Here is a 24,986-nt window from a genome sequence, read left to right on the forward strand (position 1 = left end):
ATTCTTTTTGCCGCAACACCACGGGAACTCCTGACTTTTTAAATTAATATACAGTTGATTTACAAGGTTGTGCCAACTTCTGCTGCACAGCAAAGTGACTCAGCCATACACATACATACATTCCTTTTCTTACATTTTCTTCCATCATGGTCTGTCCCAAGAGACTGGATATAATTCCCGTGCTGAACGGTAGGACTTCCTTGCTTATCTTTATTTTTCTTTGCTCTCTTTCCAACTGAAACCCTAGAACAATGCCAAGACCATCTGAGAAGGAAGTCATTAGGTGCATGTGGACACCACCCGACAGCGGGGCTCCACAAACCCAGCCCTCCCTCTGTGCGTGCACCTAAAGCTTTATCAGAACACAGCCACACACACTCATTTCTCTCCTGTCTCTGGCTCCTTCCTGGCTAAAATGGCAGAGGCGAGAAGTCATGACGAAGATCTCATGGCCCTCGAAGCCGAGAACCCTTGCTCTCGGGCCCGTTCCTGAAGCTGTCCGCCACTCTCTGCTCCAGAGGGCACAGGGGCCCACCCCACACAGACTCGTTCAATGCCTGTGAGGTGGACAAGGGCACGGTTACAGGTCCCCAGCATGTAGATGAGGAAACTGACGGTCAGAGAGCAAATATCTACTCGGAACCTCCCTTAGACGGGCGGGTACATCGGGGAAACAGACACCGTTCCTAGATTGGAAACGTCACACAAAGAAACGTAGGAGCACGTACACACACACACACACACAGCATCAGCCTGAACAGACAAGGGTAGGTGGGGGGATGGACAATGAGAGTCACACAGGACTTCCTGTTGTGGCTCAGTGGTAACGCACCCAATTAGTATCCATGAGGATGCGGGTTCCATCCCTGGCCTCGCTCAGTGGGTTAAGGATCTGGCGTTGCTGTGAGTTGTGTAGGTTGCAGACGCGGCTCGATTCCCGTGTTGCTGTGGCTATGGTGTAGGCCAGTGACCACAGCTCGGATTTGACCCCTAGCCTGGGAACCTCCATGCTGCAGGTGCAGCCCTAAAAAACAGAAAGAAAAAAGAACATGAGAGTCACACATGCTACACTCTCTTGAGCAAATCTCCTGGCATTTGTGCTTCCTACGTTTCTGACACGGATGACATGAGGGTACAGGGGCTCCCACACCTGGTTATTTCCCTTGGAGGGATGTGGGGGGGGGACGTAGACCAGGCCCCCACTGCAAGAGTGTTCCCATCCGCCCCACTGACGGGACGACGCTGTCACACTGTTCCAGCAATGCGAGGATAAGTGGGAGCACCTGTGCGCCCTGGCCGACTTCTCCCTCGCCCTGACCGAGAGCATACAGGAGATCAACAAGCATTCCTTCAACAATTTCGAGCTCCGGATCGGTGAGTAGCAGCTGGAAGCGTGGCACATTTGGGTCCCACAGAGCTGGCTGGCCCAGCTCCATCGCACCGCCCGCCCCCCAACCTTGCCCTGGGCATCACGCCACGGGAGCTCCTTCCCACAAAATGCAGCAGGCTTCAGGTGACTTGGCCAAGGTCAGGGTCAGCTCAGTCCCATCTGGGCTTCCTCTCTCTCAAGATCCTAGAAGCAGGGGAAGGATCTGGGCCTGTGGACAGAAACACAAAGCAACTGCTAGACCACAGCTACTTCTCTTCCATCTTTTCCAGAATCCCTCCCACACAAGGCCCTGAGTAAGCAATCATTTCCACCCATCTTCTGTGTCACTGGATGCTTTAGGTCAATGTCTTGTTCCCTGCTTCTTCTGGAAAACGCCGTGAGTCAAAGGCAAGGTCCTGTTCCCGAGGATGTCAGATGCTGGTTTGGGACAGGCAGATAGCTTTATAGCCCCTCACTCGGCCACATGGCTCACCATCCTCTTGAGTTTAGGGACATCCTTGCGCAAAACGATAACACAGCAGTCACAGCGATGTGGTACCAGCCATTTATAATTTCTATAACTTGCTCATTTCTTCAGCATCTCCACTGAGCTGGAGGGGCCTCCTGAAGCATCGGCCGAAAGCCTCTGTCCACATTCACATTTTGCAGATGGGTAAACTCAGGCCCAGAGAAGGGGAGTAACTAGCCTAAGATCACACAGCCAAATGGTCATCCTGGCAGCAGCTCCAGGATTTCCTGCCTGAGACCAGTGACATTCCAGTGGCCAGCATGCATCTAAAACAAATGTTGCTGCAGGCTTCATGTTTTGGTATCTCTGGCTGGTGTGCCATTTTACTTTCCTGTTTCTCTCTTAGCAGCTTTCAGGTATAAAAGGTCAAGAAATACCAATACCTGACCCATCAGATCTAAGGACTAAGAGGCCATGCACCTTTGTTCCCTGGAATAAAGAAGGGATGTTTTCTGTTTTGGCCTATGGATAGCATGTCCAGGGCTTGTCTCCACATCTTCCATCGACCCTACATGTCCTTTATGAAATCATTGAATGCGTGATTGAACCAAGAATAAAAAGCAGAACTAGACTCCTCAACAAAGGCTACACACTTTCAGGAGTTGTTGCTGGGATTAAGGCCAAGCCCTGGTGTGACACTTTATATTGCCAGCATAGTTTGGAGTTTGGACAATTATGTTCCCAACAAGATTGGGCATCTTGGTTTGTGTTTGGGGTCTGCTGTAACCAGCGCCGTGCCTTGGGGCGAGTCATTTAAAGCCCCTGAGTGTCAGTTTCCTCGTGGGTAAACTGGGCATTAGATTATTTCCACCCCTGCCAGCCTCAGAGTAGCAAGAGATGCAAATGGGATAATGGCTGTGAAAGGGCTTTGTAGATTTAAGGGCAACATGCATCCTTGTGATTTCATACATTCTGCAAGGTCTGTTTCTCATATTTCAGTTATGCCGTGTGTGTGTGTGTGTGTGTGTGTGTGTGTGTGTGTGTGTGTGTGTGTGTGTGTGTGTGTGTGTGTGTGTGTGTGTTGTGCTTCCCTTTGCCTAGAATGATCTAGCCCAGATATCTGCATGGCTTGTGCTGTTTCTTTTTTCAGATCTCTGCTCAGGAAGACCTTTCCTAAAACCACCCGACTCCAAAATGTGCCCTCTCCCTTATTTCTCTATCCCATTAACCTCACTGGTTTTTCTTTATCACTTTCCTGATCCCCTGATACTCTGTTACATTTGCTGTTATTTCCTATCTCTTTCCAGGAGAAGGTAAGCTCCATAAGGGCCGGGGCTCTGCCTCCTTTCTTTCCTGGCGTAGTCCCAGTGCCTGGAACAGTGTGCCTGCTTTACAGCAGGTGTCTAGTCAGTATTCAATGAATGAGAAATCCTGGATCTATTAAAAGGAGATATACAGACCCACAAACCTGTTCAGTGGGCTACTGTCATTCTTAGAAGAGAAATCTTTCTTTTTAATAAAGGACAAGGCATTGAAACTGTCAGGGAGGCTGTTGCCACAGACCAAGGAAATGACGCTGAGGACCTGCCCTCAGCATCTGCCCAAGCTCGCAGGGCACCATGACAACAGAGGCAGAAGGAGATCCCAGCATCCTGACTCCTGGTCCAGGGCCCTGTTATCCCACAGGCCGAGATGAGTGAGCATCTGTGTGAGAGCAGTCGTCATGTTCTCTGGGGCACTCGCTGGCTGTCAGGGAACAGACCAGTGGCTTTCCCGCTAATATCTCGTCTCATCCTCCTTTAATTCATTCCACTTGACAGATGGGAAAAGCGAGGTCTAAATCTGTTAAGGAACTGGTCCAGGTCAGACATCTAAGAAGGGATGTGTCTGGATCTGGACTCTGCCATTTATCCACAGAGATCACACCCCTCATTTAAGGACCACTATCCCGGGCGGGGGCGGGGGTAGGGAGAGGACCGCCCCCTCAATGACGACCCTCTTCTCTCATCTCTTGCTCCTTCACTTCACCCACAGGCATCAGCCACGGCTCGGTGGTAGCTGGCGTCATTGGCGCTAAGAAACCACAGTACGACATCTGGGGCAAAACCGTGAACCTGGCAAGTCGAATGGACAGCACGGGGGTCAGCGGCAGGATCCAGGTCCCGGAGGAGACCTATCTCATCCTGAAGGACCAGGGCTTCGCCTTTGACTACCGAGGGGAGATCTACGTGAAGGGTATCAGTGAGCAGGAAGGCAAAATCAAAACGTACTTTCTCCTGGGCAGAGTCCAACCCAACCCTTTCATCCTGCCCCCGAGGAGACTGCCCGGGCAGTACTCCTTGGCCGCCGTGGTCCTGGGCCTCGTCCAGTCCCTCAACAGGCAAAGGCAGAAGCAGCTACTGAACGAGAACAGCAACCCGGGCATCATCAAGGGCCATTACAACCGGCGGACTTTGCTGACACCCAGCGGGCCGGAGCCGGGAGCCCAGGCCGAAGGCCCCGACAAGTCCGAGCTGCCATAAGAGCATTTTCTTTGTGTTTCTTTTTTTGTATTTCTTTTATATATAAAATAAATATGCTAATAAAAAGGTTTAATTTTTTTTAGAACAAGCATGGTTTTTGTTGGTCTTTGGATGCGCCAGAGATCAAAGACGCGATTTGAGTTTCTCTTCTGTCGAAGACGTGTATTGATTTATCTCTTCTGTACAAGGCCTACGGGGAAGCAAAGATAAGACCCAGTCCTTGACCTTGCGGGGCTCACAATTAAGTGCAAAAGAGGGACCTGTAAACAGAGACGATACAGTGGGATCATCAGTAGGAAGTGCTGTTTATTGAACGCTTGACAGGTGCCCGGCCCAATGCCAATGACCTCACATATCCTCACAGTACTTTGTCCTTTCACTCCCAGGGTGTATGGAGGCCCTACAGTGTGCCTGTGCTTTCCTGGGCTCCAGAGAAATCCTAGCAAAAGTCTTGCCCTCGCAGAGCTAACATTCTTGGTGGGGGTAATGGAACTATTCCTCTCAGCCAAAACATAAATGCTCTGCTTCCAGAGAGAGGTAGAAGTAATGGGAAAAAAAATTAGGTAGGACAGTCATGATAAAGAATGAGAGGTCAGGAGTTCCCGTCGTGGCGCAGTGGTTAACGAATCCGACTAGGAACCATGAGGTTGCGGGTTCGGTCCTTGCCCTTGCTCAGTGGGTTAACGATCCAGCGTTGCCGTGAGCTGTGGTGTAGGTTGCAGACGCGGCTCAGATCCCAAGTTGCTGTGGCTCTGGCGTAGGCCGGTGGCTACAGCTCCGATTCAACCCCTAGCCTGGGAACCTCCATATGCTGCGGGAGCAGCCCAAGAAATAGCAACAGCAACAACAACAACAACAAAAAAAAAAAAAAAAAAAAAAAGACAAAAGACAAAAAAAAAAAAAAAAAGAATGAGAGGTTCAAGGATACTGGTTGAACTGGAGCTACCAGGGAAGGCGTCTTTGAGGACAGGATGCTAAAGATCAGCCCTAAATGATGAGAAAGGGGCACAACCTATAGAACCTGGGAGGAAAGGGACCCAAGCAGAAAGAACAGCAAGTGCAAAATCCCTGGGGTTTGTTGATTGGAGGCACCGTTAGAAAGTCCCCAGGCGGGTAAGCTGGTTTAGGCAGGTGCATTGTTTTCTGGGAAGACTGCATCCTTAGCTCTTCTCTGACGACCACAAAGACTCCCGGGAAAGTTTCTTACAGATGAGAAAGCTCAGGAAATTAAAGGAATTGCCCAAGATCACATACTCAGTTGTAGAAATATGGTCAGATCCATACTGGTCAGAGTTCCTATCGGTGGCTCAGCAGTAATGAATCCAACTAGTATCCATGAGGATGTGGGTTCAATCCCTGGCCTTGCCCAGTGGGTTGAGGATCTGGCGTTGCCATGAGTTGTGGTGTACGTCACAGACGTGGCTCGAATCTGGTGTTGCTATGGCTGTGGCGTAGGCCGGCAGCTACAGCACTGATTTGACCCCTAGCCTGGGAACTTCCCTATGCCGCAGGTGTGGCCCTTAAAAAAAAAACAACAAAAAGAGCCAAAAAAAGAAAAAGAATCATACTGGTCAGTAAAAGCTGACGGCTATAACAGGTAACTCCTACTCTGAGTGGCTAAAACAAAATAAGAGATTTAGCTCTTATTTCAGGCTTGTCCTATTGGACATGTGGCAGGGGCTTTCCAGGCAAGGATTTCAGCACTTAACCTTCCAGGACTCCGAGTCCTCTGCTTGATCTTCTCCAACCCCAGCAGAAGAGAGAGGGAAAGGAAGGGGGACCATTCAGAGGGTCTTGGGCACCAGGCCCGGGAGTCACACACCTTATTGCTCTGTCATCAACCAGAACTCAGTCACGGGTCCCGCCTCACTGCAGGGAAGTTAGGGAGTGGATTTTCTTCCTGTGCTTGTTACTAAGAGGAAAATGAAATGTAATCAGAAGCACTGTCTCTTCCATAAGACCTACATCAGCCTAAGCCCAAAACCCAAATTTGCAAATGCTAAGCTCTTCTAGTAAGTTCTGTGTTGAAGGGACGGACCCTTTAAGTCATGGACAAACCTGAAGTCCCAAGCATTTATCTAAATTCTTGAGTCTTAACAACAGTTCATTTAAGAAAAGCTTATGGTGTCTGTCTTTCTCTTTCTGACTTACTCCACTTAGTATGAGAGTCTCTAGTTCCATTCATGTTGCTGCAAATGGCACTATTTTGTTCTTTTTTATGGCTGAGCAGCATTCCATTGTATGTATGTACCACATCTTCCTAATCCTTTCATCCATCCAACCTCACCTTTTTCCCTCTGACCTTTCAGGTTTTGTCCAAGAAATGTCAAGTATAAACTCTGGCAGAGGGAACAGTGCCCCAACGTGGTGAAATGCAATGAGAAATACAGAAGAGGAGCTGGCTTGGTCCACAGAAGTTTAATCTCAGTAGAAAGGCTTTCTCAACAGCTCTGTGTTCTTGTATTCTTTTTGTTGTTGCCATTGTCATTGTTTTAGGGCTGCACCTACGGCTTATGGAAGTTCCCAGGCTAGAGGGTCCAATCAGAGCTGCAGCTGCCAGCCTACACCACAGCCACAGCAATGTCAGATCTGAGCGGCATCTGCAAACTACACCACAGCTCATGGCAACACCAGATCGTTAACCCACTGATCAGGGCTGGGGATTGAACCTGCATCGTCATGGATACTAGTTGGGTTCTTAACCTGCGGAGCCACAACAAGAACTCCAGACACAGTGATTTTATCAACCTAGTAGATATTTGCAAATTTTCCTTGCCTTGACATCATTTTACTTGTCCATATTTGCAAAATTTTCTTTACTGGGCAGGTGTTGCTTTAAGAATGAAAAATGAGGGAGTTCCCATCACGGCTCAGTGGTTAACAAATCTGACTAGGAACCATGAGGTTGCAGGTTCGATCCCTGGCCTTGCTCAGTGGGTTAAGGATCTGGCGTTGCCATGAGCTGTGATGTAGGTTGCAGACGCGGCTCAGATCCCAAGTTGCTGTGGCTCTGGCGTAGGCCGGTGGCTACAGCTCTGATTAGACCCCTAGCCTGGGAACCTCCATATGCCACAGGAGCGGCCCTAGAAAAGGCAAAAAGACAAAAAAAAAAAAAATGAAAAATGATTAATGAGGAAAAACTCCAATATGGGGGTCTACTTCAAGGGCTGCTAGTGGTTTCACTGGACCCTTGGAGATTCCCCCCTGAGGCGGAGGGTCTGGACCACTCCCGGCTTGGAGGCGGCCATCTTGCAGAAGGGAACCAGCAAGACCAGGGCAAGCATGAGCCCCGCCCTCCGCAGGTAGAATTTTCCCAGGGCCACAATAACCACTGCTGCCCCAACTTCAGGGTTGTCCTTTGGATGCAGGAAAAGAAGCGGTGTTGAAAACTTATCTCCTTCCATGGCATATTTATTCCAGACCCACAGGCTGCTCTGACACTCTGGCCCCAAGGCCAACCAGCATTTCCAAGTGAGAATGTTGCTCTCAGATTAGCTGTGGACTCTGCACAACTGAACCCAGTATTTTATTGATGAGTTACCAGAGGGCAGCATGCCCTGCAGAATGACGCCCTGTGCCTCTCTGAATTAGTAATTGCGTGTCAGCCACCACCCTGTCCCGCTCCCAGAAGATAAAATCGCCATTCTTTGAGCAAGCATCCTGACCATTCCGAGTGACCCTGTGCATCTGCCTCAACTTTGATAAGACAGACGGCGTGACTCAAATGCAATCTGTTTCTGTTTGGAAATAATAATTTTGAACATGGTCTTTTTGTAATCCACTAAGCTCCTATCCTGACATGACCATAAAGATAATGGCAACTAACATTTTCAGAGTACTTTACAGTTTGCAGAGTCCATTTCCAAATAGGACTGCAATTGATCGTCATAAAAACTCTCAGGAAGAGATATACTTTCCCAATTTTCTAGGAAACCAAAACTCATAAAAATTAATAAAAATCCTATCTAAAAAATTGAGTGTTACAGCCAGATACAGGATGGATGACTAACAGGGACCTACTGTACAGCACAGGCAAATCTACTCACTGCTCTGTGGTGACCTAGCTGGAAAAGTGATCTGAAAGGGAACAGATATATGTGCATGTATAACTGACTCACTTCGCTGCGCACCCGAAGCTAACACTACACTGTAAGTCAACTATACGCCAACAATTTGTTTTAATTTTAAAAATAAAAATAAATAAGTAAAAAGTGGGTGTTAAAGCTAAAAAGAGCTGGCTTAAAGAAAAGATGTGGTCCAAAGTCTTGATTTTACAGATAAAAAACTAAAGCCAAAGAGGGGGAAATCTTTGGCCAAGATTCACCAACCAGCGGTTGAATGAAAGCTGGGATGCTGAGTAGCTGGTTTCCTGGCTCTTGTGCTTCTGACTCCCTATAGCAGCTCTGACCTCTTTCCCTTTGCTGGCTGTAAATAAGACCACCCTGTAGCCAGGAGGTCACAGAGGTCCCCCTGAGCTGGAATGAGATTGGCTCAAACCCCCAGTGATCAACCAATCAGGGGTCCTTTTGAGCAACGGTTAACTGTCCTGCAAAAGGACCACACTAACCCCAACAAAGACACTATCGAAGTTGCCCAAGTTATCAGCCTTTGAGACACCCTCCCTTGGGCACCAGTCTCTGAGGGGAGTGCCCTCTCCTGGGGGCTACAGGAAGGTTTCTGACCAGTGTGCAAGCATGGCCAGGGAGACCCGGACGGGACGGTCCACAGAAAATGCAACGAGCTGGGACTCGTCTTCCCTGACCCTCATCAAGTCCCTGCTGAGATAAGTGTCGTCTTGGTTCAAAACAATATATCTCATTTTGTTCAGATGACCGGTACGGCACTGATAAATTATTTTCACTAATGCACAGATGGGGAGACGCAGCAACTGGGCAGATACTGAGATTTGAAACAAATCCTCAGCATCCAGGCCACTAAGAGACTGGCTCACACTACCACATCCTCCAGCCCTTGGCCGAACCCCCAGCACTAAGGGTTTTCCCCTGAGTGAGACGGGCGACCTCTGAAGGGCTTGGGGCAGAGAAACCACATTCTCAGATGTACAGTTTTGCAGTAATGTCGTCATGTTGTGATACAGCAATAGGAGACAAGGGTGGAAGCAGAGAGATGAGTGGGGAAGCTGGTGCCATTACTCCGTGAGAAATGAACGTGCTTCATCCAGGCTGGTACCCATGGGGGTAGCAAGATGAAGTTAGACTCATGATATGCCTAGCTCTGAGCCCACCATATTTGATGATGGAATAGATGCAAGATATGGAAGAGAAGAGGCCAGGAGGATCCCAGGTTTTAAAGCCTGAGGATCAGGAAGGGTGTTGAGATACAGACGATTCTAGGAGGTGCAAGATGGGGGAAGATCCCACGTGTGCTTTGGCGACAAGGTAGAGCTGAGATGCCTATGGCACACCTGGGTGTGTACGTTGGAAGCAGGGGAAAGATGCAGTTGTAAGGCTGGCCCTTTCTGGAGTATCTGACCCAGCCCAGCGCTCTCTTCACGGAATACTCACCTCATTCACTCCTTGTAGCTGCTTCCTGGCTGGGCAAGCCCACTGCTTAGGGCAGTTTTCTGAATCCTCCCTCCTAAGCTACCGTCGCCCACCGCACAGTCCATCATACTTCTTCCCACGATAGAAACCACCGCCTCTGCTGATGATTCCAAATGGTAAGCCCAGACCTCTCTTCTGAACTTGGAAATCAAGTACCCACCAAGGCAAAAACCACCTGGTGTCCCAGGAGCTTCAGGTCCGACCCCCGGCAAAGAGGCTCTTCTCTTCCTCTTCTTTGCCACGGTGAGAGCAACTCAAATTCTCACTTGCCCCAGGCACATCTAGCTGGTTCTCCCACCACCCCTCCACCTTCTCCTTCTTCCTCCTGATTCTCTCTTATCACCACACACACACACACACACACACTATACAGTTATCCCTGATTCGGACCCTGCAGTGAATGGGCTGGTTTCTCCTTCCATAACAGCTCTCTGACTTGAAGCCCCATGCACGGACTCCAACAAGACCATGTCGTCCACTGGTTAAGCGTGTGGGCTTTGGAGCCGGGTGAACTGGACTGCAGAGCTATCAACACCCGTGTTGCCGGAGCAGAATTTATGCCTGCTACTGCCACCTAGTGGTCACAAATTTTTCCGTGCATAAACTCAAAATCTCTCCACCCCGCTGCACCTTGGAAAATTATAGCCCAGAACTCCATGGGGAAGGGGGTTCGAAGATGCATTTCCTGGCTTCTCTGTGGTGCAGAGGAGACCTCAGGAGAGAGTGAGTGGTACCAGGTTGATAATTGATACCAGTGTTTCCCACCCCAGCTCACCTACTGAACACTGTGGCTTGGCACCCTGCCTCTCCTACACCCCCAGAGTAGGCTCTCACACTTCACCACACTTTATAATAAACTACTGATTATCTGTGACTTCCCCATGTGCTAATGACAGATGAGATCAGAATTCACATTAATGGTTTAAAATGCAATGTTTTGAGCCCCCTTATTTAAATAGAAGGGATCTGAACCTCCTATTGCTATCAGCTAACTTCAGGGCCGCTAGCATCCAAGCCTCATATGATAATAGAGTCCATGGAGGAAGAGAAGGCAGAACCCAGATAATCAGCTGATGGCACCTCAAGCTTTCCCATCAGATGTGAACTCCTTGAGATCAGAAGACATTTCATTCTTGCTTCTAACTCCATGGCTGATGGCATGGCGAGCCATAGGAGGTCTTCAAATCATGTCTTGAATGAAGGAAGGAAGGAACAAAACTATAAACGAACACAGGAAGGAAGATAAATGAGCAGGACCCAGGCCTGCCTGCTCAGAGGATCCAGCCCCTCCAGACCTGGCCCCTGGCCCCCCTTTATCCACCTCCTTATTCATTCCCCCTGGACCTCTGGAAGAGGATGGAGAAGGGGCAGTGTGTCCACGCCATCCACTACAGTCTTGCGGTGGCCCAGATGGCAAATCGACCCAAAAAGTCTCCCGGGAGGGCATCCTGGACCAAGGATGGGAGGGTAGAGACAACCCCAGCCCACCCTGGGCTTAGCATCCTCAGTGGGTATCACCCTTCAGAACCCAGAGCCACCACCCCTTTAGCTAAAACCTTGGATTTCCAAACAGCCCCGTGGCTGTTACCCTTTGCTTTGCTCAAGCTGTTGATTTTCTCTGTTGCCTAAAGATCCCACAGCCCCATTTAGCTCAACCTCCGTCCCGGATTCCAGTCTTCGCTGGCTCATTAGATCTACTCTTGGCCTGCCTCATTTTCATTTATTTTCTCTGTTTGTTGCTGTGAGGGCAGGGCAGACAGGCTGCGGAGAGCAGCATGGGGGCCTCTTGGCACACCTCCAAAGCCTGCAGAGGAAATGCCATTAGCCTCAAATCCAGTGCAGGGAGGGAGGCCGGAATTTGCCACCCAAGTCTAAGCTCCTGGAGGGGAGGGGGAGGGGGAGCAGCAGGAAGCAGGAAAGCCTGGGGCAGGGCCCTTGCTTTTTTAGAGCGTTTACAGCAGAATCCAGGCCTGCAGAAGGCCGGGCGCTGGTGAGCACTTCTTCCCAGCCCAGAACAAGCGGGCAGAAAGCGAGCAGGCAGCAGCAGAAGGCTATTTCAAGTACGCGTGTAACTACCAATTACGGGGAGTGCAGGGATCTTGATGAAAATGCCTGCAAGACAAGATGATTTGAATCCTCTTTGGAAGCCCTTTGCAGATAAGAGGGTGGAGGCGGGGTTAAGAGACACAGTGAAAGAAACCAAGAGATGAGAGAGATTGAGCAGAAGTCAAAATTCTTCTGTTTATCTCCTTCTTCTCAGGTCACCTGCACTCACAGGCGTAGAGTCCCAAGTTCAAAGGCTGCCTCCACCTCTTCTAAGTGGCAATGCCCGGGACAGTTATTTCATCTCTCCGAGCCTGGGTTTGCCACGAAGGGACTAGCCATCCCTCCCTCATGAGGCTAGTGGGTCAATGTGACCCTGGGTAGAAAGCCACCATGAACCATGCCCAGCCTGCTTAGCGCTGAGCGGGGATGGGAGCAGGCTTGTTCAGAGATGTTTCCCTTGAAGGTGGGTGGGCAGGGGCCCCTCTGCCTCCCAGCACCAGAAACAGCCCTGAACTGAATGAGAAAGGTAGGCTGTGCCAGACCTGACCTTCACCACGTGTGCTTCAGCGTCTCCTTGCCCAACTCAGCCCCCCAGTGCGCTTTGGTCAGCAGCAGGCACCATGCAAGAAACCAGGGACAGGGTCACGAGCTTGGGCTGTGACCCTTCCCTCATGGAGTCGGCAGACCCCTGGGGAGCGGAACAATAGACAAACCCCCGAATAACTGTGTGATCCATGCATTGCAGGAAAAGGTCTAGGATGTCACAAGCAAGAGGGACAGCTATGCAGCAGGGACCATCTGCTCCACGAGCATCCGTTCTTGCCTGAGTGCCCAGCTGTAGGCCAGGCCCAGCTCCACTTCCAGAATCACCACCGACACGGTCCTACACATCCTGGTGAGTGGAGAACCACCGACAGACAAAAGCAGCTTACAAAAGAGAGACAGAGGCGTTCCCGTCGTGGCACAGTGGAAGCGAATCCAACTAGGAACCATGAGGTTGCGGGTTCGATCCCTGGCCTCCCTCAGTGGGTTAAGGATCTGACGTTGCCGTGAGCCGTGGTGTAGGTCACAGACTCTGCTCAGATCTGATGTTGCTATGGCTGTGGTGTAGGCTGGCAGTTGTAGCTCCAATTGGACCCTCTAGCCTGGGAACCTCCATATGCCGCGGGTGTGGCCCTAAAAGGACGAAAGACAAAAAAAAAAAAGAGAGAGAGAGAGACATAAAATTACTTCTGAGGGCTGTAAGTGCTCTGAAGGAGTGTGATAGAAAGTAGGGGCTGCTTTCCATGGGGGGGGGTCACCCCTGAGGAGGAAGCGTTTGAGCTGAAATCTGAAGGAGCCAGCCGTAATCCTGACACTGGCCATGGTTCTAGCTTTCTCTGTCCCAATGTTGACTCTCTTCCAAACTCTGGACTTTAATAGACAAGACACGTAACACACCTGTCTCAAAGTGACAGGATGGGGTAGACTCCTAGTCAACTGTCGAAGCGACAGGTGATGATACTTTAGATAGTCCCAATCCGGGCATCTAACCCACACCCGACCCTGACTCCTCATCCCCACCCCCAATGCCCCGTGGTACCACTGAAGACTCAAGATCTGATCCAAGATCTTTCTTTGTGAGAGTTTTCACAGTCAGGAAGCATCCCTCAAAATGAGCAGCAGTGGGCCACTCCAAAGAGGACAGGTAATTAGGATTTGCCTGGCCCACAGGTCAGGGAAGCTCAGGAAGCAGTGAGAACCCCCCATTTCCTAACAGAGGGAGACGGGGTGTCTGGAAGTGTGTAGGACCCCGGAGAACCCCAACAGCCTTGCCTTTGGGACCCGCTTTCCTTTGCTGCCATCTTGTGGTCACATTTGGGAAAAACATCTCAAAGTGTGGGGTGCCTCAGTCGCTCAAAAAGTTGACTCCAGTGTCACCAGGCACTGTGCTGGGCACCAGTGCTGGACACTGAGCAGTGGCCAAAGCAGGCAAGAGACTCTGCCCGTACCGAGCTTCCAGTCTAGCTGGCTGCCTCAGATGCAGCTGCATAAAGGCTGTATCGCTCCCCTAGGAGTGACAGCAGATGACAAGATTAGAGGTAAATATTTGCCCAGACCACAGGGCTTAAGAGGAAAAGTAGGATCTGGATTGAAAACACCTTTGCATAGCAGCCTCCTGCCCTCGCATCCTCTGTCAGAGGGACAAGAGTTTGGCTCTGAGTCCAGGCACCAGATGACAAATCTGTTTTTTGTTGTTTTGTTTTTTTGTCTTTTTAGGGCCACACCCGGGGCATGTGGAGATTCCCAGGCTAGAGGTCAAAATAGAGTTGTAGCTGCTGGCCTACACCACAGCCACAGCAACGCAGATCCAAGCCATATACACCATAGCTCACAGCAACCCTGGATCCTTAACCCACTGAGTAAGGCCAGAGATCGAACCTGCCTCCTCATAGATACTAGTCAGATTCATTTCCACTAAGCCACAATGGGAACTCTGCAGATGATAAATGTTAAGACAGCAGTGTGTGCTGAAAGGGCAGAGCCTGGGCCCAGACTGAGAACCCTGAGTTTGAGTTTCGGCCCTCCCACTGTCTGCTGTGTGACCTTCAGTAAAACCTAAGCATCTCTGATCATCTGCAAAATGGGAATTTCAAGTTGTACATTCCCAAGTCTATCTATAGGTTGCTCATTCCACTGTCAGTATTTTCTAACACCTCCCTGGGTGGGCATCATGCTGGCCATGAAGCTGGTTGCCTTCGCTCCCTCCAGTCCCCCTTCCCAGCTGGCACAGCCTCGGGCCTCCTGATGCTCTAAAGCTCTTTTCCCCTGCTCTTTAAGGCCACTGGCCGCCTGGGCTCCTCCAGGTTCTCCCAGTCTGGCTGCCTCCTCCTGTTCCCATGCCCCTGTCCTTCAGTCAGCCCCCTGTTCAGTCGGCGTAATGACTCCTAACCTTGCTCCCCACCGCACCCAGTGCCCAAGCAGCAACGCTGATAGAGCATCACCCACAAACCACACTGGTCGGGACTCCCGACCTCCAAACTCCCCCGGCCCTCCTATTACCACTAACTCTGTCTGGCTATGTCCTCCTTTCTCCATCCCAGTGGCCACCATCCCCTTAAGCCTCTGACGGCTGTTTCATTCCTTGCCCAGATTCGCCTCTGGAGGGAGGTCTCCCTGCCTCACTGCTGGCTCTCTGCAGGCCGACTCTGTCCTCAACCCCTAGCAGCTGCATAGTCCTGCTGCACATCCTGCCTGGTCACGGTCTGTAGACTCCTCATTGCACAGGCACTGCTGGGAAATTCAATGCCACCGCAGTTGTCTAAGTTGTCCCCTGCCTGCCACCCCATTCCTGGGCTCTGTGTGTGTGTGTGTGTGTGTGTGTGTGTGTGTGTGTGTGCTTTTGCTTTAACCATCAATTAGCAGCCAGTATACAGTTTATTCCATAGCATCAACCGATTCATGTCTTGTCTGTTAAAGTCCAGAGTTCGGAGTAGAGTCAACATGTGACAGAGAAAGCTAGAACCACGGCCAGTGTTTACTTTTGAGGGTTTGGTGTCCATCAAAGTTACTGTCGAGCAAACATCAGAGGGCCCACCAATGAGGTGGGAATGAACTGCCCTGAGCGTCGGCTTGAAGGTCTTCAGGCCAAGAATGTTGACTTTGCCCTTCTCTCCACTTTAGTTTATGGGTCAGTGCTTGGAAAGCCCCCAGACGGCCTGTGTTTCTTTATGGATCCTTGGAGCTGCGCCAGTACACCCAAGAGTCATCCATTCATTCATTCATTCATTTAACAAATAACTGTTGACTCAGTGCTAAGTTTTAAGAATACAGAGGGGGCTAAAAATTCACACAGCCCTTACCCTCCCCAACCTAAACATTAGCAGAAAGGGCAGGTAATTAAAATAAAATGGATTTAGTGCCACCATAAGAGAAGAGCAAGATGCAAAGCTATTTTCGGAGTTCCTGTCATGGCTCGGCCGTTAATGAATCCAACTAGGAACCATGAGGTTGCGGGTTTGATCCCTGGCCTTGCTCAGTGGGTTAAGGATCCGGCATTGCTGTGAGCTGTGGTGTAGGTCACAGATGTGGCTCAGATCTGGCGTTGCTGTGGCTCTGGTGTAGGCTGGCAGCTACAGCTCCAATTAGATCCCTAGCCTAGGAACTTCCATATGCCATGGGTATAGCCCTAGGAAAGACAGAGAGACCAAAAAAAAAAAAAAAAAAAAAAAAAAAAAAAGATCCAAAGCTATTTTCAGAAGGAAAGGAGGGAGGGAGGGAAGGAAGGAAGGAAGCGATCCCCTCCGTGCTTGGGCTACGGTTAAATATTTAGAGCTGGGCTTAGTCTTCCTTCCCATGCTTGTCATGTGGCACTGATGTCACTTTGACGTTCTGCCACTTCTTAATGATGTTGATATCTCAAGGATATTGCACAGCCCTGAGCAATACCAGTGCACCAAGAAATGAGAACCACCTCGACCCAGCTTTCAAGTTCTGAAGGTCCAAGTCCTTTGGAAATCACCAGATTAGATCCAGGGAAGCAACCGCCTCTAAACTAAAGAGTGGGTTATGGCATCTATGGTGTCTCCTGCTAAGGGGCCATCGACCTATAAGGAGATGTGGGTTGTTTGGGTGATACTGGCAGAAGGGGGAGGGAAGAGAAGATGTTGCCACCTAGAGGGCCCTTCGTTTCTGGGGTATTCTGTGAAGGTTGATTCGCTGGAGGGAAGCCAAGCCCACCTGGAGATGCTGTGCCTCTGGGCATCACGAAGTCATGAAAGCACTCCAAGATTCTGAAAAGCAGTCTGGGTCCCTGTCCCACATGATCCTGGGGTGCCCAGGAAGACCTTGGATAACAGGACAAGCAGTGGAAGATTGTGGGGGTTAACCTGGGTCCAGGATCCTGGCATCCAACAGCAATTTCTCCAAGGCCATGTGTTTTAAACTATCCACGCCTAGTGGGTTCGTAAGTCAGGTAGGCATTTTTTTAAAGAAACTGAATGGAAGTATTAAAAGGCAGTGAATGTGGGAAGGACTCGTGAAAGTTTTAAGTCACAAATGTACCTATACCCCATGTGAGTATTATAGGATCACAATGGATGATCTATTTCTACCTGGGAAGAGCAGTTTAAATTTTTGAAAACCAGTGCTTTAGGTGGTAGATTATATATTTATAGTCTTCATTGTTCTTCACCAAGTTTTTGATTTTCCACAATAAAAAAAGTTTTACTTTTGTGATAACTATAAAAAGTGGGGTTTTTTTTCAATTTTTCATGAAAGAAAATTCAATTGCACAGAAAAAAATCAAAATAATAATACAATGAGCACCTAAAACTGCTAGGTTTACCAATGAGTAGCTCTTGGTCATATTTGATGTCATCATCCTTGACCCCTAAGTCCTTCTAAATCCCAAGATCTGCGGCATAATCCCAATACAATTCACCTGCTCAGGAAATTCCACATGGACGTGGTGTTAGCTAATATTCAGTCCACATTTGAGTTTCCCTAATTGTCTCAGAAATGTCTTAAAACTAGGGTTTTCTCTTCGATCTTTTGTTCAACCCAATAGTGAATCAGTTATCGCCTGTTGCATTTAGTTATTGCTAAAGCACCTATTTTTTCATTATCCAAAACAGAAAGCAAGCAAGAGAGGGCAGAGCGGATAAATGCCCCTTAACACCATAGTGCATTTCTGGGGTATATGCTTTTGTTCCCATCTGTGTTTGGGGTGACCAACATTACACAGGGCATTGGGGACCCAGGGTGTGCCCTCTGTCCCTACAGATTCCCTTTAGCTCCTGATTGGGTGCAAGCAGGGGTGGTGAACCCTTGGGAGAGCCCCAGTGGGCAGCAGGCCATGACCAGATGAGACCAGAGTTCTATTCTGAATCCCAGTTCCTTTGCTGACGCACCCCTAAGATTTGGGCCAGCATCTAACCTCTCTGAGGCCCCATTTCCCTAACTGCAAAATTAGGAGTGCTGGCTAAGACACCCCCTTCAGCCCCAGAAGCCCCTGATTCTACAGGATGGGCTAAAACCATGACAGCCCAACATGAGAGCTGACGCTGACAATGACAACAACAGAGTCAGCTTGCGGTCAAGAAAAGGCAGACAGTGGAGAAGAAGGTGCTATGAAAATGACAGAAGACAAATAATTTCTTTACTTCCCACAACACTCAAGTTCAGGGCTGACAAGGCATTGATCTAACCTGCTTTATTCTTAGGCACAATCAATATTCTTCATTCCATGGGGCCAATAAAAGCTAAAAGTTCAACAGGGGACTCTGGCTCCATCCTCTCCAGTCACTGACCTTTTCCTTGTGAGTTCTTCTCTCAACCATGTTCAAAGTTGAACACATACAAAAAATACTCAAGAAATTTTCATGGATGTTCATATGTTTTCCAAATAGTTTGGACTCTGAATAAGAATTTATGGATCCCAGGGAGTTCCCATCTTGGCTCAGCGGTAACAAACCTAAGATCCATGAGGATGAGGGTTTGATCCCTGGCCTTGTCAGTGGCTTAATAATCCGGTGTTGCCATGAGCTGTGGTGTAGGTCACAGACATGGCTCAGATCCCACATTGCTGTGGCTGTGATGTAGGCCAGCAGCTGTAGCTCCGATTCGACCCCTAGCCTGGGAACTTCCATATGCCATGGGTGCGGCCCCTAAAAAGCAAAAAAAAAAAAAAAAAAAAAAAAAAAAAAGGATTTATGGATCCTGAAGTATTTAAATTAATTTAACAACCATATATGCCCTTTGTAAGATTTTATCTTTAAGTCATTCTCCATCAGCCATTTCAGGCCCCAGCCCATCGTTTGCCCTCTGGACCAGACAAAGGGAAGCAAATCCTAACGCGGGCCCCTTTGCATGCAGGAGCACTCTGTTTCTTTTGTTGGAAATACGGTGGGAAATTTTAAACCATCAACTCCACCATTACATTATCTGCTATTGTCTGTTTGAAAATCTGAACAGAAAAATGTATTAATAGCCACCCAGCAAAGAGGACAGGTAGATTCAATCCATCCTGCCTACTCCAAGGCAGGGGATCATTTCGACAGTCACCTGTGATGGAGGAAGTATTAGCACAGCTAAGATATACTAAGTGTCTCCTATTTGCCAGTACAACACCGATGCTTAGGACGGAATCCCATCTCTCTGGACATGTGTCTTTCTCACCCATATGATGCAGGACAGCACCACCATCTGAGAGATTACAAAGTAACTGATTCATTATATAAAATCCTGCACGGCATGCGTAGGACCAGGGCCCTGCTTCACAGCAAAGGCACGGCGCCAGTGAGCACACGTCCGTGGGAGCTGCTATTTCCCATAACACCCTGCTCGGAATCGGCAGCCTTACAGCGTAGTCACATGACCTGCTGGAAAGACAAGGGGAAAATACCTTGTGAGCCTTGCTATTTCCCCAAACTGGTACTTCCTTTGTCCTTCCGACAGGTCATTTGCACCTGCCAGGATGCGCCCTCGGTCAATGATGATAACCTGGTCCTGTGTCCCCAGTAGACAGGACACGTGGGTCCAGGAATGGGAGACGTGGGGTAGAAGTAGGAACAGTCACACTTACCATCACTCCCAGGGATCCACTTGGGGGATTTCTCCTCCCCATGACTGCAGTTCTGGGCCCGATGTGTTTAGAAATCCTGATTGCCAGAGGGGAAATGCTTTCACCAAGGGATGGAGTGGGTGTCCCTCTGACATTTAATGTGTCACCTCCACCATTATGAATGATGGTCTCTTCAGATTTCTCAGGCCGAGCCTGTGGGCAAGGAAAGGACCCACTTACTAGTAGAGATGACTGGTCCTCGTTACAGGAGGACACAGGGCTGTTGTTACACGATGGAGGCAGGAAAAACTGGCATTCAACTGACCCACTGGACCTCTGTTAATACTCCCTATCCAATTCTGATGAGCAACAGCAGGTGCAGTAGCCACAGCCTGGAAAGGGCATGGTGAACATGGTTCAGACTCCTTGCCAATTAAGATGGTAACTATCTTTTCCAGGGCAGTCAACCTGTCAGTGAACAGAACTTCAGAAAGTTGTACCATTGTGGCTTAGTGGTAACGAACTCAACTGGTATCCATGAGGATGTGGGTTTGACTCCCGGCCTCGCTCAGTGGGTTAAGGATCTGGCACTGCGTGAGCTGTGGTGTAGGTCACAGACATGGCTTGCCTCCTGTGTTGCTGTAGCGTAGGCCAGCAGCTGCAGCTGCAGCTCCGATTCGACCCCCAGCCTGGGAACCACAAGTCTTCTCTCCATATCTGTGCTCTGTTCCTGTTTTATAGATAGGATCATTTGTGCCATATTTTAGACTCCAGATATAAGTGATATCATACGGCATTCGTTTTTCTCTTTCTGACTTACTTCACTTAGGATGAGAATCTCTAGTTGCAGCCATGTTTCTGTAAATGGCATTATTTTGTCCTTTTTATGGCTGAGTAGTGTTCCCTTGTGTATCTGTACCACATCTTCTTAATCCATTGATCTGTGGATGGACATTTAAGTGGTTCCATGTCTTGGCTATTGTGAATAGTGCTGCAATGAATATGGAGGTGCATGTATCTTTTTGAATGAAAGTTTTGTTGGATATAGAGGAAAGCAGGACAAAACTGGGCCACCTCCTTTTCTGCATGAAGTAGATAACCAGGCATACGTTCTCCTTTTAAGGAGACCCATATGGTGGGTGCTTGGTCAACAAAGAAGAGACAAGTGATGCATTTGGAGATATGAGTACACAAGCCCAGGCTCTGAAGTCCTAAGTAAGGATGGAGATTTTACCCAATGTAATGGCAATTTGCTTTGGATGAAATGTCAGCATCTGATTTTGAGACAACCAATCTGGCTACCATATGTAGAAAGGGTTGGAGGGGAATGAAGAGGAAGCAGGAGACAAATCAGAAGGCTACTGCAATAGTCCATGTAAGTGTGAAGTTCATCCTCATTACCCACCCTCATTCCTCTCTCATATTAAGGTATGCCAAACACCTATAAAACCTGCAGGGCCCACCTGTTGCCAAACACAGGGCAAGGGTATTCAGAAGAAAAGCCTCATAACCCAGTTTAGCTATTTCCTTCAACATCCAAACTTTTGTTCTTTTCAATGCCTTGATTAGTGACTAATAAAATGAATAACTCCAACCCTCCCCACACCCAAACACTCTAAATTAAGACCTTAGCACTCCCTTTATAGTGTCCTTTACCTGCAATAATTAACACCAGATGCAGAAGAATGGCAATGATTAGTAATTTTCTCCCTCGAGAGCCATTTTTAGGAAGGATACAGATTGTGTCTTACTCCACCACCTCCGTTCCACCCTCTCCCAGCTGTTCCCTCAAGCTGGATTCCCACTCACCTGACTGACAGCAGTGCCTATGGGGATGGAGCATCTCGGTAAAGAGAGAGGGGTGAAAACCAAAAACATCCAATGTGAAAAACTGTAGCTAAACTAAAAATACAAATAATACCATAATGGCAATCATTGTTGCGAGCTGACTATGGGTCAGGCACACGTCTTTTTAAAGTACTGAGACACCAAGTTATCTTTTAGGACCACACCGGACCCTTAGCAGCACAGCAAAATGCTACAAGCCCCACGTAGGAGAAATGACACGGTAGTTGCCTGGTATGTACAAAAATCCAGGCTTTAATCTAATCAAATGTGATCTTACCTAATTATCCATTTTCCAGCCCTGAGTTTGAATCTCTGGGTCATCTCCTGCTCTTCCTTCCCAACTGGCTGACTCCTTATCAGATTTTCTCCACCTCTATCAAATATTCTGTGATCATCTATGTGGGAAAGGAATCTGAAAGAGAATGGGTGTGTGTGCATGTATAACAGAACCACTCTGTTGCACGGCAGAAATTATCACAACACTGTAAATCAACTATACGTCAATAAGACTTTTTAAAATGAAGGGAAAAAAAAGTTATTTTCTCCTCTCCCCACCAGCCTGCACTAGTCCCCAGACTTTGATGAGCACCTGTATCCTGGAGGCTAATCCCTCATTAGGCTTCCAGTAAAGAAGGTCACGCCAGCTTGGGTGGCCTAAACCTGCCCGTACATCTCACTGCCCTTCCCAGACTGGCCCCGGGGGTTTAGAGAAGACTGTAGGAGAAGTGCGGTAACACTTTCAGCAAATTAACCTTTATTCAATGAGGTGTTGTATAACCTTAATTTTTTTCAATTATCTAACTTTTCTTCAGCCAAATGCAACCACACACGCGTATATGAGTCAATGCAGTCAACTGCAAAAACAGTCACCAAAAAAAAGTCAACTACAGTCCAACAAAATTTATTTTTAAAAAAACAGCCACCACAGTCCATCACTCCTCCCCGTCTCTGTGCACTTTCTAGCATCTCTTTACCTCTCTTCCCATCAAAAGAAGGGGACCTGTTTCCCTGTGCTTTTTATCTGGACCCGCCTGGTGACTTGTTTGGGCCAATGACCTGTGGGGAGAGCAAGGGGCTACCTGTTCCAAGTTGGGACCTCAAGAGCCCTTGCACACCTTGGCTCTCCCCTGAAAGCCCCGTGACTGCTCTGGGAACCAGCCCAGGCAAGCCTGCTGGAGGAGGCGTGACCACGTGGAGGAAAACTGAGGGACGCCAGCCCACCTCCTGAAGCAGAGCCGCTGAGAGACGTCAGCTGGCTGCAGGAAGATGAGGAGAGCTGCTGAAACCAGAACTATCCAGCTGAGGTGCAGGCTCATGGGCAATAGTAAATTTGTGTTTACTCTCAGTCACAAAGTGTGGGGGAGTGTGCTGTGCATCAGTGGATAACTGATACAGCCAGGAGCCCAAACGGCTATTTGAGAGAACTGTCCATGCGCCGCCATGTCCTCTTCTACTTGCCCATCAATTCCAGCTCTCACGTGTTCTGAACGCTGGTATCTTAGATCTGTGACATGCATGTTAGATTATGACTTTTCTATCTATATCTGTCTCTGTGACATATCTTCTATGACATCGACCTTGACAGCTACTTGGCCCCACTGAAATTAAAATGGGTCAACTCTGGGAGTTCCCATTGAGGCTCAGTGGGTTAAGAACCTGACTAGTGTCCATGAGGATACAGGCTGAATCCCTGGCCTCGCTCAGTGGGTTAAGGATCCAACATTGCCATACGCTGCAATGTAAGTTGCAGATGCGGCTCAGATTTGACCCCTAGCCTGGGAAATTCCATATTTTGCAGGTGCGGCCCTAAAATAAAATAAAATAAAAATTTTAAATAACTGATTAACTCTGATGTTTAAAATTCAGCTCTACCCAACAGACTTTATTTTGGAATATGATATATCAATGACTATCTTATTTTAAAAAATGTAAACTTTAATCCCATATCCATGCAGCAGACACACACATGAAAGCGATCCTCAGTCATGTCCTAGTACCACCCCCTCTTCTTGAAAGCAGGGGGAATCCGGGATGCATAGAGCCAATAAAATATGGCAAGGGTAGTAGAATAGTCGCTCTGTGATTACATTACATTGTATAAGATTCCTTCTTAGCAGACTTGATCAAGAAGTTCCCCTGCTGGCCCTGGAGAAATGAGCTGACCACGTATAGGACCTGCAATAGCTTCTAGGACCTGCAATCAGTCCCAGGCTGACAGCCAGCGGGAACGCAGGGACCTCAGCCCTATAACTGCAAGGAACTGCATTCAGCCAACAACCTCATGATCTTGGAAGGGGATTCTGCAGTAGCCCCCCCCCCAAAAAAAATTCACATTGCAATCTTAATCCCCAGTGGTATGGTATTTGGAGGTAGAGCCTTTAGGAGGTAATAAGCCTGGTGCTCTCATGAGCAGGATTAGTGCCCTCATCAAAGAGACCCGGAGACGTCCCTCACCCCTCTCACCCTGTGAGGACACAGCAGGAACATGGCATCTACGAACCAGGAAGAGGAGTCTCACCAGACACCGAATCTGCTGGCACCTTGATCTTGGACTTCCCAGCCTCCAGAACTGTGAGCATACATTTCTGTTGTTTGTAAGCCACCCAGTCTATGGAATGCTATTAGCGCAGCCAGAACTGACTAAAATAAACCCCAAGCTCCAGTGAGGAATGTTAAGTGCAGCCTTGAGAGACTCCAATCAGAAACCCGATGAAGCCATGGCGGGGGCTGCCTTTATGAGCAAGGACTTCTCATCCAAACCACTGGCAACTTTCTGGCCGGCTCCCTTCCAGGAATGGAGGTCTGAACGGGGGTCCTCCCAAGGATTCTAAGATGCTTTGACTGCTGCCTTTCCAAGAGGGCACAGCAGCTGCACTCCCAGGAGCGCCGAAGAAAGAGGCTCTCGGTCAAATCGCCATCTCCACTGGCCTCGACTTCAGGCTGAGTCATTCAGAACAACCCAGCTCCTCTTCTCTTCCTGCTGAGCCAGCGTGGCTGACAGCACGTGGAGGGTGGTGGCGAGGGGCAGACTCAGACACAGGGCTTTCAACGTGGTGCACTTCACGGGGACCCATGCCCTGCCTCCAAAGCACTGCAGGTAACTCCAAGAAGAGCAAGGAAAATGTTCTGGTAGCTTTGGGGGGCGGGGGAGACCACCTAAACTAATAAGGGAAGTGAACCCGGTGGTAAGCATATGGCAAGGGGTGGCAGACAAGATGCTACCTGCTTCTCTCACAGTCCCCACCCCCAGCCCCATGTGGGGTCGTCATCCTGGTCCTCCTTTCACTTGCTGCAACTCCCAGAGCGAGTGTCTAGTGTCGGGGTAGAGACTCAAGCGCTTACACAGAGAGCTGCCTGGTCTGCCTCGCAACACGCTGAAGTGACCCTTTAAATCAGGCCCTGGCTTGTTTCCCAAGTTAGATTCTGGAGGTTAGACCACAGCCACGGGGCGGAAGTGTTTGTCCGTGTTCCCCCAACCCCTCAGCAAGAAAGCTCCGCTTCCCGATGAGAATCCCAGGTCCCCAGACCAAGATCACAGAGGCACAAATGTACGCAGTCCCCCGTGACATCATCCCCGGGGGGCCAACGGGGGTCCCCTCCTGTCTTCCTGAAGGGGGCTCTTACT

The 24,986-nt window shown here is 49.0% G+C and overlaps 1 protein-coding gene and 1 long non-coding RNA gene across 8 annotated transcripts in view; one reads left to right on the plus strand and one right to left on the minus strand.

Moving 5' to 3' along the window:
- ADCY8 (adenylate cyclase 8) overlaps positions 1–4,956 on the plus strand; it is a 221,668-nt gene extending 216,712 nt beyond the window's left edge. The window contains exons 16-17 of one of the 3 annotated variants that reach the window (XM_021088905.1): positions 1,260–1,374; positions 3,873–4,956. In XM_021088905.1, coding sequence (XP_020944564.1) covers positions 1,260–1,374; positions 3,873–4,360 — 603 coding nt within the window. In that variant the 3' untranslated portion in view covers positions 4,361–4,956. The remainder of the gene's footprint in view (positions 1–1,259; positions 1,375–3,872) is intronic. The other 2 variants (XM_021088903.1, XM_021088904.1) reach the window with 2 other exon arrangements.
- LOC102163032 lies at positions 1,072–24,230 on the minus strand. 5 transcript variants are annotated; one of them, XR_002343073.1, is made up of 4 exons: positions 23,825–24,213; positions 21,639–21,773; positions 19,535–19,726; positions 1,072–1,598 (listed from the first exon to the last, which is right to left on the minus strand). It is a non-coding gene; the product is annotated as an uncharacterized LOC102163032 (long non-coding RNA). The 5 variants fall into 5 exon arrangements; XR_002343074.1 differs by having other exon boundaries at positions 23,862–24,211; XR_302802.3 differs by lacking the exon at positions 1,072–1,598 and adding an exon at positions 5,888–6,272 and having other exon boundaries at positions 23,825–24,230.

Source organism: Sus scrofa, chromosome 4 (genome assembly GCF_000003025.6).
Source record: "Sus scrofa isolate TJ Tabasco breed Duroc chromosome 4, Sscrofa11.1, whole genome shotgun sequence".
In the NCBI taxonomy this organism is placed as follows: Eukaryota; Metazoa; Chordata; class Mammalia; order Artiodactyla; family Suidae; genus Sus; species Sus scrofa.